The 18,835-nt window shown below is 39.0% G+C and overlaps 1 protein-coding gene across 1 annotated transcript in view; it reads right to left on the minus strand.

Annotated features, from left to right (window-relative positions):
* LOC140236302 (uncharacterized) overlaps positions 1–18,835 on the minus strand; it is a 68,754-nt gene that overhangs the window by 9,520 nt on the left and 40,399 nt on the right. Inside the window, exons 9-11 of the mRNA XM_072316255.1 lie at positions 5,238–5,420; positions 3,771–3,950; positions 3,170–3,238 (exon numbers count right to left, since the gene is read on the minus strand). Of these exons, the coding sequence (XP_072172356.1) occupies positions 3,170–3,238; positions 3,771–3,950; positions 5,238–5,420 (432 nt within the window). The remainder of the gene's footprint in view (positions 1–3,169; positions 3,239–3,770; positions 3,951–5,237; positions 5,421–18,835) is intronic.

Genomic DNA, 18,835 nt, shown 5'->3' on the forward strand with positions numbered 1-18,835 from the left:
GTACGTCCGTACGTCCGTACGTACGTACGTCCGCTTTCGTTTACGCGATAACTTGAGTAATATATACTGGAATTTTACCAAACTTGGTCCAAGTATGAAGTATGATGAGGCAATGATTTGATTAGATTTTGGGTGAAATCGGCGAAAGGTCAAAGGTCAAGGTCAAATCATGAAATTGTATCCGTTTACGCGATAACTCAAGACTGGATGGAGCAAATTTCACCAAACTTTGTTGGAGGATGATGTATAATAACACAATTACTTGATTAGTTTTTCAATGAAATCGGACAGAGGTCAAAGGTCAAAGATCAAGGTCAAATCCTAAAATTTCTCTGTTTACGTGATAATTCAAAACTGGATGAAGCAGCTTTCACCAAACTTGGTCCAAGGATTATGTATGATGGGACAATTAGTTGAGTAGATTTTACTGACATTGGCAAGAGGTCAAAGGTCAAAAGGTCAAGGTCAAATGCTAAAAATGTTGCTATTTCCCCAATAGCTATGCAATGCCTTCAGTTATTTTCTTGAAACTTAGTGTAGACATGTACTACTGCGTAAAGATTCTCCTGAGAGAGTTTCATGTCATAAGGTCAAAGGTTAAAAGGTCAAAGGTTAGGTGAAAATGTTGCAATCTCACTTTTCTCGCAAATGGTTCAATGTATCTTCATGGAACTTTTACATATGAATGTACTGACTGGCAGGGATTATCTAGGGAATTCAGGGGTCATGGGTCAATAGTCAGGGGGTCAAAGGTCAAGGTCAATTCCTCAAAATGTTACTATTTCCCTCATATACTAGTATATGCAATGATTACATTATTAGTTTTAACATTTATATACATGTATTACTTAATGGAGATTCTCTTGGAAATTTCCAGCCAGAAGGTCAAAGGTTAAGGTCAAAGGTCAGGTTTAAATGCAAAAAAGGAGATATATGTGACAGTGCACCTCAAAACAAACAAAAAGTCGCCAGATATGAGTTTTTAGTTAAGACCATATTCTGAAAGACCAGACTTCAAGCTTTAAAATGATGTATAACTCAAATCAAATGGACTCTCCTAACCTATCTAAATATTGGAAAGAAAGCACAAACTCAGGAAAAGTATGAACTGAGAAAAGAGGCTCTGAAGTACAGTGTCTATTCAAGCGCTTAATCTTTACCAAACCGTGCTGGCTGTGCGATGAATGGGACAAAAAACAGGAAGTAAACCACTAGAGTAACAACAATGAAGGGATTATCAGATTAGACTGAAATTAAGGATGCCTCATTAACACATTCTGTCCATAATTAATGCCAACTTTTAAAGCAGTAGCACTATCCTTTCAAAAGTTATTAGAGTTGAAAGTGAAGAGTGTGGACAAGGTTTTACAGAAATGAAAAAGGGATTCGAAAGACGCACCTAATCACACTATTCTGCCAAAAATGTTCGAGATAAACTGCTTAAAAAACACACTTTCCTGCCCGTTTTATGATACCAAATTTTAGTATAATGTAAAAGAAGACCCGCTCTCTCAGAAAATATGAAAAAGTAAAGTTCGGCTAGGTTGACCCATTTCACTTATTTTCAGTACTCACGCAAAATCAGTGTGTGCGACTTTATGTTCGTTTTGAGGTGCACTGTCACATATTTTGTACTGTAATTACACTCTTTCTTCATACCTTGAAAATTATACTCAATGCATAAACTTATAATAAGGTCGGTCAGAAGTCAAGTAAAAATGTTCCAATTTCCCAAATATGTGTACATGCACTTTTTGATAGACAATTATAGCAAACCTAGTTCATGGAATGTGAACATTCAAGATATTTCTGACAAACCTGTCATTTCGATATTTTGCCAGTTACATGAAACTGTCATCACACATTGTGAAGACATTGTACTATACACCTATTGGGAGAATCATGCATTATGGCGGAGGCATCAGTCGCCATAGCGACATTTCTAGTTTCCTTCTAAATCTACTAGCATTTCCTCGGTAAAAACATTCATGTATCACAGTTTTTTTTTTTTATATAATTCTTTTTATTGAGCAGGGACAGAGTTATAGTAATGGGAAAGTGTACAGCACACCACTGATGTACCTACATTTTTTTCTTCATTGTTCTTACATATTACTTATTTTCTGCTTCTCTTCACTGATAACCTTTACGATAAACTTATGTAGATTATCATTCATTGAGTCGAAGTGTAACTTCCATGTTTCTCATAAATCAAATCGTTTCCAACCATTACGATATTGATGGAAATATTGAACATGATTGTACTGTATTGAGACTGAAATTCTAAATAGAATTTATTCATAAGTTATCCTCAATAAATGGAAAGTATGCGACAGAGACAACTGTCTAAATTAATTGGGGAACGCACCACTAGTAAAACCTGAACTATCTTCTTCTTCTTTTTTCCTTTTTAGCCGACTTAAGTAACAGTTTAGGATGTGTTTGGTAACGTCTGGATGTAATTCATTTTTAAAGCTACCGTTCTTTCCAAATGTAATATCCATACTCATTGTGTTTTGAGGTTTTACATATTTTCAAAGTTGTCTTGAGAATATATTTAAGCAAGGTGTGCTCTGACATGAAAATCCTATCGATGCATAAAGATCTCACGGACCAAATCGAGATGCTTGTCTTCGTGCAATCTGACAGACAAATAATGTCAAAAATTATGTCATGAATTAAAATGGACGGACTATGATTATGACATTAGTGCAAAGGAGGTGCATAAAATGCCACGGGCCAAATCTAGATACCGTCTTCGTGCAATATGGCGGACAAATTATGTCAAAAACTAAGTTGGAAATGAGAGAGGAGGGAATTTGATAACGACAGTAAAGTACATCAAGTGAGATTAGATTAGACGGGGTCTTAAGACGTACTAGTGGCAAAAATGATGTCGTCATCACAAATTGGCACAGTACACATTTTTTTTTTTCCGAGAAAAATAGGGGTATCATAGATAAAATGCACGAAATTGTCTCATAGACTTGGCTAGATGAAACGTTTTCCAAGGTGTGCAAATTTTAACGAAGCATTTAATTTATCTTTTCTTTTTCTTCGGTTTGTCCACTATTAATGTCAGCTCATTATCAATAAAGCTACGATATTTCATGACTATAACATGAGTCATAATTGATTGGTGACATTAAAAAAAAGAAAATATGTATACCTCAGTGTGTACATGGGAGTCACTCAGCAAACCGCTTAACGCCATACCATCGATGGTGATGCACTCCACCTATATCATGATGTACAATATGGAACAAGGCACATATTGTATCAACTTATATCAATATTGAATTTCTTAAAAAGTAATTATTTCGAGGCAGCATACCGAATCAGAGTTGAATCACGTGTTTTTGCTACTAATGGAATGACACATCCGCCTTCGATGCTGACAGTTATCATTTGATATTTTTCTTTATTTTTCTTTATTTTTCTTTATTGCGATTACACATGATAACAGTGTCAATGCTTGAGACCTGCAGATTAAAAAAAATAAATATTTATTATTGTTATTATCATTATTATTATTATTATTATTATGATTATTATTATCATTATTAATCTCGAACTATGTGACATTGGAATTGGGGATACGATGAGATTGCATTTATTCGGACTAACGGATTTCGGAAATCATTGCCACCCAAAGACAGAACTAGTGCAATGAATATTAACGCCGCGCTCAAGGTTATTGTTGTCTATCCCCCCCCCCAACACATTTTGAGCAAGACTGTGTTTGACAGATGACAATGACTTATACTTACTGTACAGCGTGAAGCCTGGGAGACAATCTTCCTGAAGAATGTCCTTGGCAGGTTCACCCCTTTGAGACTGACACGTGTAAGATGGGGCAGATGACACAGAAATTTAGCCAAGTTTGCTGCTGCTGACTCTGAGACGAATTGATTCCATACCAATTCACAATCCACCATTAATTCTCTGATCTGTAACAGGAACAGAAAAAAATAATATGTTACGAACTTTTGAGGAGAGTTCTCAACACTCATTTTCTTTCGTCCCATTTTCTGATTCTCGTTGTTCCAGTAATTTTCTGAGGATGGATAATGTGTAATACAAGCTTCTTTTGAACACGTAGCAATGCTATGCATTCGTATTTGTGAAAGAAGGCAACGAAGTAGAATACATTGAATTGTGTCTTTGTTACGTTATTCACGGTGAAACACATCCCAACAATTAATCACTTTCTAGTTCCAGAAACAAACAAACAAACAAATAAACAAACAAATGAATCTCACTCCCCAGAAAAGAACGGAAAAGAAAAAAAAAAAACATGCGTAAAGCCCATCCGGATAAAGTCCGGATAAAGTATCACACGTTTTGCACTTCATTATCTTTATAATTTATTCCCATGAATTTGCCATTGCATGAAAAGTGTCCGTACCTATTATTTTGTTCATACATTATAATGTCACAATGCTGAGGAGGACGGCAGTTACAATTGATATAATGTCAATATCAAGAAAAATGGAATTAATTTGCAAAAAGAATTATAATACAAAACAGGCTCTTTTATATTTCTGATAATATATACTCAATACATTACGGGTGTATATGCTCCCAAAAATAAATTACTCATATCAATTAAACTAAAAAAATAAATATCTGGCGTGATGATGCTGAGTTGTTTCCTTTTTTTTCAAGTAATTGTTTGTTAGAACGCCACACGTATACGTGTGTGTTGATGCCATAGTCTGTTGTGTTATGATGCCCTAGTCCATTTTTCCCCCTTTCTTCTCCGCCACAATACTGCATCTAGGGACCTACCCCCCCCCCCGTTCGCTCTCTCTCTCTCTTTCTATCCCCCTCTCCCTCTCTCTCTCTCTCTTTCCATCCTTGTGCACTGTTTGATTCAAAGCAGAAATTTGAGTAATCATACTTATTGGAGAGAAACGTGTGCATCATTAGAAAATTAAAGACTGTGTAAAGCCCACCGGATAAGGTTTGTATTTTAGAATTGATTATTTTTACATTTCAATACATTTTCAATGCTTGAAAAGTGTCCATACCTGTTAAGTTCTTCGTACACACATTTGATGTCATAATGCTGACGAAAAGTAGAGTTGCGAACATCATTTAATCAGTGTTAGATTCAATTAGGTTAATGTGTAAATCATACGTACCGGGTTCATTCTCATTTTTCGAAGAAGAAACTATAATACGCTTTTCACAAAATGACTCATATCAATTGTATCATATCAAAGACAACATACCTGGCATGATGATGTTGAGGCGGCGGCTGTCAAGAGGAAACTATCTGGCAAAGAGGGGCAGTTCAGTGTGAAATTGGAAAGACGTGGCATAGCACACACCCACCGGGCCATGTCTCCTCCCATCGAGGACTGATTTAGGGAATCATTATCAAGGCTACTAAAATTCAAATGTAGATCTTTAATCTGTACGGGGAAAAACATATCGAAATATTGTGAAAACTAAGCAAGAAAGAACAATGAATTAAACGAAGTGAAAATGGTGAAAAGGAATATTTGATGACGAAGAGAATAGACATAATAGCTATTATGTAAAGTTGGATCGACTGCTCGAAAATGTTATGTAATGTCCTTGCATTTAAAAGCCATATAAACTCCTAAAGAAAGTTTGGAAATCTGACTTTAGTTGTAAATTTCTCCAGTTTGTAAGCACTATACAATACATGCTTGATATAAATGGGAGGATTATTAGATTCCTTTTGAAATGATTTGCTACTCATTATGATTATGCTATCAGATAAATTCTGTACTCAAATGTGTCTGATAAGGTTAGCATTGAAAAGTTGCAAAATGAACAAGAACGGTCCTTATGAATGGGAATGGTCGTGAAGAGTAATAGAGAACATGTTCTTTTGTGTTATGTCTTCTGTACTCAACTGGTCGGCCTTGAAGGCAAATTAAGATACACATCTTAACTTCACATTCAAGTTTTAAGTGGCGCCATGCCAGGCAATTTTGATAGCTCATCAAGTTTTATGGTTGTACATCATGCCACGTGTAAGCAATGTTCAAAAAGCTCGCGCCATAGGACAAATGAAGCTGGGATGCTTCAAAAATATGTAGCAGAGAGACAAGGTGTGAGCCCTGGCATCATCACCAAAAGGAAGCAAAAATTCCGAGCTATATGAGATGTCAAGGACAGACCGAGGAGTGGACGTCTGAAGATCACAACGGAGCAGTAGAACAATTACATCAGGGCACTTGCTCTCCGGGATCGCAGGCGAACGTCACAGCTTATCAAACGATGTTTTCTGAGAAGATACAATACAAGGTTATCAGATCAAACAGTAACAAACCGTTTCCACGCTGCCCAGCTCCGAGCAAGAAAACCTGCCAAGAAACCAGCCATGAGTGCTCAACAGGAGCAGTCGCGCCTTCATTGTTGTCGCGATCATCTCCGCTGGAACAGACGTGAATGGCAGATGGTGACGTCCAGCGACGAGTCCCGCTTCCGTCTGCGGAAAGTTGATGGGCGAGCTAGGGTGTGGCATAGACGGGGTGAACGTTTTGAATATAGCTGCATAGAGCGCGTCACACCATTCGGAGGAGGGAGCGTGATGGTGTTGGGAGGAATATCCATTGCATGAAGGGCAGAGATCGTGGTCACCGACGGCAATCTCACCGCTCAGCGATATAGAGACGACATTTCCAGCCGACTGCTGCCGCGTATCGATGGAATATGGGTGAAGACGCAATCCTGCAAGATGACAACGCAAGACCACATAGGGCAAGACTTGTGCGCAACTTTCTGCATGCAGCCCCGACCTCCACCCCATTGAATATTTTTGGGATCAACTTGGCCGAGCTGTGGGGAAGAGGGTCACAAATACAACGGCATTTGCAGGACTCCGTCAGATACTGGTTGACGAGTGGAACGCCATTCCACAGCAGCGAATCACGGAGCTAATCAACAGTATGAGGACACGGTACCAGGCGGTGGTGCAAGCACGTGGGTCGTCCACCAGATACTGAGCCCCGATCATGTCCATTGACAATCAAAGACAACGTAAACATAAAGTAAAGACAAAATAAAGACTAAACGAAGACAAAATAAAGATGAAACTCCAATAAAATCTAGACCATCCCATTTCACTTCTTTATGTCTTTGTTGTGGTTAATGTGACGAGGTTCTGTGAGATGTGAGATAAGATGGTTTGAGTCATGATCGTGTGTGTGTGTGTGTGTGTGTGTGTGTCTGTTTATCTGTTTTGTTGAACGCATGCATGTTTTACTCCATAAAATGCTGATGTTACGGTAAATGAACAACAAAGAAACAATGGGGAACTAACTCATCACAAGGGAACTGCATTAGGGACGTCAAAAATTGGGCCATTTTACAGCTTTTAGATAATTCTGACTTCACATAATACAAGTGTATCTGTGTTTGTAAGCACTGCCCCTCCATGTAAACGATAATCATAACAAGTGTGGTATCATTTCAAAGATAATCAAACAATCTTTGCATGGTACTAAGCACAAATAAATCATTTCTGAGGTAAAATGAGAAATGATTGATCAAACTCAGATTTCCAAACTTTTTGGACGAGTTAGATAAATATACGAAGAGTTTGTTTGCAAAAACCGATAAGTCCATTTGTGAAAATTTTGAAGTACGGACTCTGTCATAAAGTACAAGATAATACCTTTTAAATAATATATTGGTCACAACATATAAAGGTACATTTTTGAAGTTATGGTCAAAAGAAGCAAAGTTTTTTTCTTATTATTCTCTTTATTTTTTTTTACCTTTAATCGCAAATATCTCCATTTTAGTCCAAGAGCATTAGGGTTTAACCTGGACATTTTTGGTAACAAGCTGATTTTTTCAGGAAAGGTCTAGGAATGTGTGTAAAATAACATACTAAAAGTCCTCATAAATCCTCTTTGAGCGTTTTCCGCAATCCAAGATGGCGTCCAAAATGGCCGCCATTTCATGTTTTTCTCATAACTTTGCAAGTAGGTTTCCCAAAAACACACTTTAGAAGTCTAAGTATATGTTTTGAAGTACAAGGAACTCAATAGAATACATTATAAGAGATTTAGAAGCACACAAGTACCAATATATCCGCTTGAGCTCTTCCGCAATCCAAGATGGCGTCCAAAATGGCCGCCATATAATGTTTTTCTCATAACTTTGTAATTAGGTTTCCTAAAAACACACTTTAGATGTCTAAACATATGTTTTGAAGTATGAGGGACTCATTAGAATACATCTTAAGAGATGTTGAAGCACGCAAGTACCAGTAAGACCGCTTGAGCTCTTCGCAAAATCCAAAATGGCGTCCAAAATGGCCGCCATTTCCTGTTTTTCTCAAAACTTTGCAAGTAGGTTTCCCTATAACACATTTTAAATGTCTAAACATATGTTTTGAAGTATGAGGAACTCATTAGAATACATGTTAAGAGATGTTGAAGCACGCAAGTACCAATAAGACCGCTTGAGCTCTTCCAAAAATCCAAAATGGCGTCGAAAATGACCGCCATTTCCTCTTTTTCTTATAACTTTGCAAGTAGGTTTACCTATAACACATTTTAAATGTCTAAACATATGTTTTGAAGCATAAGGAACTCAATACAATACATATCGAAAGGTTTTGAAACACACAAAAACGAATAAAACTGCTTAAGCTCTTTCCGAAATCCAAAATGGCGTCTGAAATTGCTGCCGTTTCTGTTTTTACACCAAGGTACTTCAACACACACATTAAATGTCTTAATATATGTGTTGACTCAATGAAATGAATCATATACCTATTGGGAATTTTTCAAAAACACACATTTACCAATAAAACCACTTGAGGTCATCCTGAAATTCAAAATGGCGCCCGAAATGCCCCTTTCCCTGTTGTTGTTTTCTCATAACCCTGCAACTAAGTAACCCAATTACGCACACTAAAACGTCTTTATATATGTTATGGGAGTCAAAGAATCTAGATAAATTCTTATTCGCAAATTTGAAAAACGCATATCTATACCAATAGAACCACTTGAACTCGTGCCAAAATCCAAAATGGCGCCAAAGATGGTTGCAATTTCCTGTTTTTCTCATGACCCTGCGACTAAGTTACCTCAATATGCACTTTAAATCTCTAAGTATATTATGTCTTGAGAAATAAGGAACTCATTCAGATACTTTGAAGTACAAAGGAAACAATAACACCGCTGAATTTCTTTCTGAAATTCGTAATGGTGCTCAAAATGTCCGCCACTTATCAACACACTGCTGTTTTAGCCTGTTTCAGGAGACAAAGACATTCAAAACAAGATCATGCTAGAGATTCAAACCTCAAAAGTTTCAGTTGAATCTTTACCTTACGCATGCACACACCTAGTTGCATCAGTCATTGTCTTCATCGTCGGATGCTGTATCTTCAATGTTGATGTCCTCTGAAGTTGGGGTAATATCATCGTCGGCAACTATAAGAGTCGGTGCTGTATTGTTGCAATTGAGACCACTGCATTTACTGCACATTGAGGTACAAAAGAGCCCCAGTTTCTTGCAGCTACATGTCATGCTTCTGCAACCATCTGGTTTACACCCACATGCCACCATGTTCAGCAAAGTGTCGGGTGCAACAGCATTGTCTGTTTCTACCGGGGTAAGAGTCCCGTCCTGAAATCGCCGGCCCCATTCTGTTGGAGATGTAAGGAGTTACCCATCCATTCTTGGACGGTAAGATAGGCGCGATATGAATGTTGCTTTGCTGCAGCACTAGTTGGAGGTAGACTTTCTACCTGAAAGGATGAACTCAGGGAACTGCGACCGATTGCCCGTTTGTATGCGATGTGACGGTAGTCATCAAGAGATTCAAAACTGCTGGCCCCATAAAGCTTAAGAATGAAGCCTTCCCCAGCTTTTTCTACCTCGTCATGGGTGCTTCCACTGTTGGTGAAGGTATCCAGCAAGTCGTAGTCCCGCTTCTTGTGCACCATGTTGAAAGCTTTCCGCTTGCCCTGACGATAGATTGCAGAGACCGTGTCACATCACGTCACAGCATGAAGAAACATCAAGTGATTTCTTGTGTCCCCTATGGCATGCTGAATCTCATGAATGTTGAAGACCGTGACAGGATTACTGCGGCATAGCATGTACACATCTGTGGAAGAGTTTGCCCGAGCAACTAGCATTACCAGTAAGTCTGTGTCCGTACCAACAAAAGCGACTGGCACCTGTTCTGACTCTGCCAGTGCTAGTGCTGTGGAGACAATCAGGGTGTCGGCGTCTGCTTCTGCCTGCTTGACACATATTCCAGCCATGAGCATTTTGTCACGTAGAGTTTGTATAATTCTCGCCTTATTGTTGCCGTTGGCTAAGAAAGCCGCTTGGGTTGTGGTGGTTGGCATATCATCTTCAAATATGATGTCACTAGAGGTACACTTCTGAGCTCTTCGTCTCTGCTCAGCTACCTTTGTCGAAGTTGCGCTTCCATATCCATCGAACACCACCGTTGATTGAGCTCCATAGTGTTTTAGGATGTACGAAATATACGATTGACCAACATCAGCATAGGTCGACGGCTGTGGCCAGACAACTGATTGCAGTAGGTGACCACCATCTAAAACAAAGAGACAACTTTCCGGCAGGTTGGATTCTTTGGTGAACGACTTTAGCGGGAGACCCAGAGAACTCTTTGCTGGTTTCCGCATCACCCCGTCTTTGAAAAGGGAAGGTGGCTGGGGAGCAAGTTCATAAGCAAAGAACGATTCCATCTCAGTGCTGTTATTCAGGACGCATGTGATTCTATTGAACAGTAGCGTTGAGTTGACATCAGTGCTTTGTCCCCTGATTTTCACTGTCTTACTCTTGGCACCGATGGTCTTCACCTTGTCCTTTCGATGTAGCTTGATATCTGTGAACTTCTTACCATTCATTTCGGATGCCGCTGCAAGGCCAATCTCTACAGCTTTATCACAATCGAAAGACGGGTCAGCGACGATACCAGTTGACAAGGAGACCAGGCGATCAGTTTCATACCCAGCAAATGGCGGATGTGCCTGCAGCCATCCAACAAAGATGCATCTGTCTTTATTGTCTCTTGACCTGGTACTTTGTCGTATGTCTTTGTGTTGCTCTGATGTTCCAGTGTGTACTCCGGTGAACTGTTCCAGTGCATCACAGATAGGAATACAGCGAGGAAGAGCATGAACCCACTTTGCCAACGTACTGTCTGTGATTCCACGTCCATGTGTCAGTCCTCCATGTGTTTTCAGCTGCCGCATCAGAAACTGTTCAATGGTCTGATCAGAGAAGTTTCCACCCCAGAATGAGTCAGCACGACGGATAGTGAAGTACCCCTTTTTTTGCAAACAGTGTGTATTCATTTCCTGGCATGGTCTGCTCTAGGGCTTCCATCTGTTGCAAATACAACCTGGCAGATTTGGCATAAGGAAGATGTCCTGCAGCATGGAAATGCGGTATCATGTCCATCACGCAGCTGAGATGGAGATTCCAGTCACCTGTCCTCGAATGAAACGTTGCAGAAGAGTCACTTGTCTGATATACTGCACCCAAAGCTTCCCTGTCCTACTTTGTCCTGCTGCCTGGTCAAGGAGTTGTGAAATTATCAGACTTAGCTGTTTCACACACGCCTCCTCAGCTACATTAGTTGCCTTCTTGTCCTGGTTGAGAAGTGCAACGTAAAGATTCGCTAAGTGCTCTTTATCTATGCGGTCTAAGATGCCAGGTGTATCCAGTAACACTCCAATGAGGGCAGCTGCAGTGAGAATGTGAGCACGAAGAGAATGGGAAAATGCATGACCGGACTGCATATGAATGACAGACCCTTTGGCGTACACTGTCTCCCATAGCTCTACAAGTCCACTTCCGTCCATGATGTGGCCTATGCTACCAAGATATGACATGAGGAGGTGAAATCCACCAAGACGAATGATTACTTTGTCTAGGTCTTGTGAGGAAGCTACGATCTCTGCTGCCTTGATGTACAATGGCTGGTCAAATGTTACTGCACATATTTTCAAGTCATGCTTTTCACATTGTGACTGCGCAAAGCATAGTGCCGTGTAGATGGTACTTGGATTGGACGGGTCCAAATTGATGAAGGGGAGAGCTTCTACTCTTGTCCTCTCGTACTGGTCAGTCTGCATGGCAACTTTCATGAAACCACTCCAAGAAGGGCACAAGTCTAGTTCCAGAACGTAGCCAGCCACCCAGAAGGAGTCTATGGCAATTGCGGTTCTGAGAGATGGGAGCTCCTGGTCAGGTATCTTGAGGGGATCTATTACAACAGACCGCAAGCCAGGAACAGCAGGTTTGCTGTATGTCTTGATTGGAATATGCCCAAATGCTCCAACCTTCTCAGCCGACTGCAATTTTACTGTGCGTTTGATGGGTGCGGTAGCAACGACTCCGGGCGGAGTAACACAAGCGATTCCACCCATGTTGTGGAAAGTGTTGTGACCAGTTACTGTTGCCACGTTGAAGTCGGCATTGTCGAACGCAAATTGGGTAAAGCCACATAGGTGATAGGATGGTTCATCATTTGATATGAGAGCTTGTTCAAACCGCTGCACTTCTTTATAGTCATCAGCAAAGCCCATGCTGCTCAAGATGTCTATCAGTTCACGAGATCCATACTTACGGTGTACATACACAGCTATTCCCAACAATATCGGTGACACGAATGACCTGGGCCTACTAGCAGAGATGATGGCATGTGCTATTGAGGTGTATTTCCTGTTCATAACCGGATCATTTTTGCCTTTGCCGTCCACTACGTTATGTACGAAACGCTTTAGGGACCTCGGTATTAATGTGTCTCCATTTTCAGTTCCATCTAATGTTGAGTACTCTTCACGGTTGTACACTGTCAATCTGATATCGTTGAGGATGATGGAAGCAGCCATATCTATTATACGATTACTTTGGTTCTCAACGTCTGACACTTGATCACTGCTCCACTTTTCATGAAGTATTTTGTGCGCCGAGTCACGGAAACTCACGACACTCGACTTTCCACTGATGCTGGTTAGGACTAGATCATCACCATAGTGTTCTTTGAGCTTCCGTTTGAGATGCTTCATTGAGTATCCCTCGTTTCCATCCAAAAACGTGGCCATGTACTCTGGAAGCTCTTGAACTGAGTATTGGTATTCATCACTATCATCAAGAAACTCACATAGCTTCTGAAATGCTTCCTGGAGAATACTTTCAGTTGACACCCCCTCGTACTTTCTCTTGAGGAAGGATGGGGCACATGCTCGATGATATTTTGCTTCAGCTGCAACCAGATCATATGCATGTTGCACACGATCAGAGACATCATTGCCCCACTTGTCATCTCGCTCTCTTGCACGATCTAATACTGTTGCCTGAAACTCTAAGGTCTGAACACTGCTTACTGAATCTTTCCTACGAGAAGGGTTTTTAGTGTCCTGGGTGATAGGATCTGAACAGAACATACAATCATTCTTTATATCGAATGTCTTTGAAGCAGTCGACCGTAATTGAGTCACATCTTCATCTTCTTCAAGACAGGATGATTTTCTTTTTGTAGACACTATGGAACATTTCCTTGTGTAATTCTTGCGACAAACAGCATGGATTCGTAGTGGTGTTGCATTCTGAAACATCTCATGGAAGCCATCACCACGTTCTAAACTTGACATCACAAGTGTCCTCCGCCCCTTCTCCCCAACTTCAACTGTAGCAGGTGATGTTTCTTTGCAAATGATGCAAACCACATCCATCATCTGTAATGACAGAAATATGTCATGGACATTGGTTTTTTTTTTTTTTTTTGAATGTGAAACGTACTTCACATAGCTGCTTGGAAATGATAAATCAGGTTGCTACGTTTTTGACATTAAAGATGCTTTGAGGGAAGGATATGCCATCACATGATTCAGCAATTTCAATAACACATCACAATCACAGTTCTGTAGCATGTTAACATATTGATACCTGTGAAGTTAAATTACGGATGAATCAACTCATTTTGGGGTGCCAGAATGTCTGGTAGGAATTGTATTGGGCAGAGAAAATCTCGCAAGGAAACCCGAGAGGAAAATGATGATGATAGTGGCTACTCCACAGAAATACACTGTCATGTAATATGTGACTTGAAGACTTACTTATTTTGTTATCCCTACATGTGCACTGCACTTGTACTGTCGCAGCCTGGTAATATATTTTATCTCCTATGACAACCAGGGATGACATCTCATAGCACTCTGTATCCAATGGAAAAAGCACTATGAAATGTCCACTATTATTAATAATGAATGTATACTAGCATATCACAACATAGGAATGACATGATACACAATAAATGCATCTTTTATACAAATACAGCATACATGTACCAATAGGTAGGAGTGTCATACACTCTCTGATTTCTATTATACTATAATTCATTTCATTAGTGGAAAAGTGAGCAAAGAAAATGGGATTCCATCGGGATTCGAACCCGAGACCTCCGGATTGCTAAACCGGTGCTCTACCGACTGAGTTATAGAAAGCCCTAGTGCAGTGTTCGTCCCAGAAACCCTTAATTCTCAATGCTCGGGTGGTCAGAAGCTATAGCAGTGTGTTTGTGTGTGACACACGCACACACTTGAACCTGGCATAAACCCGAAGGATAATTCAACTTGGGGATAAATGCGAGGGATCACCGAAGTGATGCAGCTTTTTTGAGTTTGTAACAAATATTTGTTATAATTCATTTCATCTACATGAAACAAATAAAATGATGCAATACAGTGTTTTAGGTGTAACGATACACTACTACACAGAAATTCCCTGTCAGGTGATATTACACAGTGCTGTGTAGTACATGCATGAAGACACAAATTTTGATCATGTATTTAGTATGAGTACCAAAAATAATAGTTTTACTTTCTTAATGATAACTGAATGTTTCAAATAGAACTCACCTCAATGTAGACATCAACTGCATCTGGTTGGTAAAAAAAGGCGAGCACAAAGTTTTCAATTTCCGAGCTTTAGGTGACGATCAAATGGACCATACGGCAAAATATGTCGCCCTGTCTGTTTAGCATCAAACTGATGGTTAAATGTTTCCCTCGTGACGTCATAAGCGATTAAGGGCACACTTCTAGACTTTAACATTCAAATTGATTTGAATACTGTATGGACAGCAACCACATTTTTAATTGAAATGTTTGTTGAATATTTTCATGATGAAATATCACGGTTTATTAATAAATGATATATATTTAAACAATTTTGAGATAAAACTGTTAATGACGGCCATTTTGGACATCATTTTGGATTTTTGGAAGAGCTCAAGCAGTTTTATTGGTACTTGCGTGCTTCAACATCTCTTAAAATGTATTCTATCGAGTTTCTTATACTTCAAAACATATATTTAGACATTTAAAGTGTGTTTTGGGGAAACCTACTTGCAAAGTTATAAGAAAAAACAGGAAATGGCGGCCATTTTGGACGCCATTTTGGATTTTTGGAAGAGCTCAAGCGGTCTTATTGGTACTTGCATGCTTCAACATCTCTTAAGATGTATTCTAATGTGTTCCTCATACTTCAAAACATATGTTTAGACATTTAAAGTGTGTTTTGGGGGAACCTACTTGCAAACTTATAAGAAAAAAACAGGAAATGGCGGCCATTTTGGACGCCATTTTGGATTTTTGGAAGAGCTCAAGCGGTCTTATTGGTACTTGCATGCTTCAACATCTCTTAAGATGTATTCTTATGAGTTCCTCATACTTCAAAACATATGTTTAGACATGTAAAGTGTGTTTTGGGGAAACCTACTTGTAAATATATGAGAAAAACAGAAGAGGCGGCCATTTTGGACGCCATCTTGGATTGCGGAAAACGCTCATGGAGGATTTATGAGGACTTTTAGTATGTTATTCTAGACATATTCCTGGACCTATCCTGAAAAAATCAGCTTGTTACCAAAAATGTCCAGGTTAAGGCCTATTTTGACCTAATGCTCTTGGACTATTTGGAAAAAAATGGACTTATCGGTTTTTGCGAACAAACTCTTCATATTTACATTTCTAGGTAAATCGTCATTTCTTGTTTAAACACCACTGTATCATATTCTAAAGCAACGGATACCTGTGGCAGTGAATGGTAGCATGACCAGTCTCAGATTGGGACATGGTAACGGTAATAATTGTCAATCAACATTCATTTTATTAATATCATTCATTTCATTGACTTGGCAAAATATAAAAAAAAAAATATGTAAATCATTACAAAGAAACTAATAGCTGGAGCTGAAGCCTAAAGCCCTCAAAAGTAAAATGCATACAACGAACAGAAATTACTGAAATGGTTATGTTACGATAACACTTAACGACAATAACAGTTTATTGAAAGCACCCCCCCCCCCAAAAAAAAATAAAAAAGAAACAGAAAACAAAGAAAAAACAACAACTGAACTTTCATTGATATATGAGTCACTTGAGTCAGTTGCTAGTAAAAAAAAAAAAATAAATAAAAATATCATTTTTCCCTGTAATTCCCCGCCGTGTTCATCACTTCAAATGACAATTGAGTGTATGAATATAAGAACGACCCAAGTCCATGGACGACCATTTCAAGTAAACTTAAAAAAAAAAAAAAACTTCATATTTTTTTTTTTTTATTTGTCCAATAATATTCTATTTAACTGTGATGGGAAAGCAACATTGTATATACAATTTAGAACATATATTATTATGACAATTAACATTGACATTAATTGTAAAGAGGCCATTTTGTGTGATGGACTTGGTCGTTCTTTGATTCATATGGACTTGGGTCGTTCTTTGATTCATATACATGATATTCTGCTATAGAGATGAGAGAAGGACGAGAGAGGGCGCTATAATATGAATGTAAGAACGACCCAAGTCCTTCATGTTTACATTCATATAAGATTTAACTCATTTATTTCAGGCACTTCCGGGGGTAATTAGGATTTATCATTTTATACACAAGATGAGTCCATGCATAAACTACAATTTCCCATGTCAAACTAAATTTGGCCAAAAATTGGACTTGGGTCGTTCTTATATTCAGGTCCTCAATTGTATTTGTTGTTTGTTTGACTTTTTTCGTAATTCCTTGTCCAGGATGTCATCAATATTGTCATAGTTACACAAATAGCATGTGCAGAAAATGAGTAAAAATCTTAACGAGCAAATATGGCCCTAGTCACGGTCGGCGCCACGTTTTGGAAAATGCGTGTGAGCTAGGATTAAGGTTAGGGTTAACAAAATAGCCTTCAACCTGCCGATTCCATTCCAGGTTTCCTCTGCGGACAAGAAAAGAAAAAGAAAAACACTACTACTTTGAAGCTATGTGTGTGTGTGGGGGGGGGGAGGGAGTGGTTACACCCTCTAATATTTATATGCATTGATTGCTAAAAAAAAAAAAAATACTGTCGTGCAACCCCCCCCCCCCCCCCTCCACTCTCCACGTTCTACCGGTGGCATATATTGTACTTGCATATTTTTTCCGGGAACCGGGGATCCATTATACTGGCCTAATTCACCAGCGATAGGTTCCCCTGGAACGGATACACTGCGCAATTATAAGCAGTCCACAGGGAAAAAAAAAATGCATTGATTGTCGAGTATCGGTAGGATTGCGATAACATGTGTTTATAATGTCAATGCATTAAAGATAGTTATATTTGTTTCTCTTTTATTGCAAATCTCACTCTATATCCTGACATTAGAAATGGGAAAGTATGCAATTTGATTCCATCTATCGTGGGATTGTTGGATTTTGGAAGTCATTTCCACCGCAAAGACATAACTGTTGTAACCACCCCCTCTTATTTTAAGCTCTACCCTGTTGGACAGATGACAGTGACTGACTCTTACTTTACAGCGTAAAGCCTGTGAGGCAACTGTTCTGAAGAATGTCTTCGGCATGCTACGCATATAGATTTTGACACGTGTAAGATGGGGCAGACAACAAAGAAATTCAGCCAAGTTTGCTGCTGCTGACTCTGAGACATATGTCTTCTCTTCCAGATAAGAACCTATTGCGAGATCGCTGATCTGTAACAGGAAGAGAAAGAAAAAAAAAATCTGTTACAGATTTTTAAGCACAGGTGCATACTTATTTTCTTTCGTCCGTGTCTAATTCTCATTTTGGTAAGTTCCTAGGCATGGATAAGGTATCATGTATAAAAAAAAAAAGGTTTCTTTGTACTAGGTCTTACAAAAGACATTTCCCACTTTGATCATTAATAATAACAGTTCTTAAACTATACTTCAGATAACACTGTAATTGATACGGGTAATTGCTGAATAGAGTACAACATATTTTTTTTTTTTGGAGGTGATTTGAATACAAAGCATGAAATAGTCTCGTATCCGTGTTATAATTTTAAAGTTAAGTTCCAGGTTTTTTATCCATGTTCCATATTCCACATTCCATACAAGTTTTGAAGTTCATTTGATTTCACAAAAAGGAAGTGTTTTTAGCACAATTGTCCGTTTGATACAAAATTGCACAAAAATGTATAAGGACGTATGATTGACGTGTAATATGAGGAACCTACTAAAAAGCTTGTAGGATGTGGGTTCAAAAATATAATAATATAGCTTTTAGTACAGCATATCAATGTCAAAAGTAACGTAACATGCAAAAAATACAAGATGTCGAGAATAAACTATAATACAATTTACGGAATGTACGAAGTATTGTATGATGTTCATGATTAAACTTAACGTTTCAATGGTAAAGGCCCGGTCACACCGCCCGAACTTTGTGGAGCGTTCCTTGAACGGTAGGGAGAGGGGGGGGGGGAGGGGGGGGGGGGCGAATTTCGACAACGTCGTCATCGCGCACAAACTGGGGAAAAAAAAATCGA

Source organism: Diadema setosum, chromosome 12, assembly GCF_964275005.1.
Source record: "Diadema setosum chromosome 12, eeDiaSeto1, whole genome shotgun sequence".
NCBI lineage: Eukaryota > Metazoa > Echinodermata > Echinoidea > Diadematoida > Diadematidae > Diadema > Diadema setosum.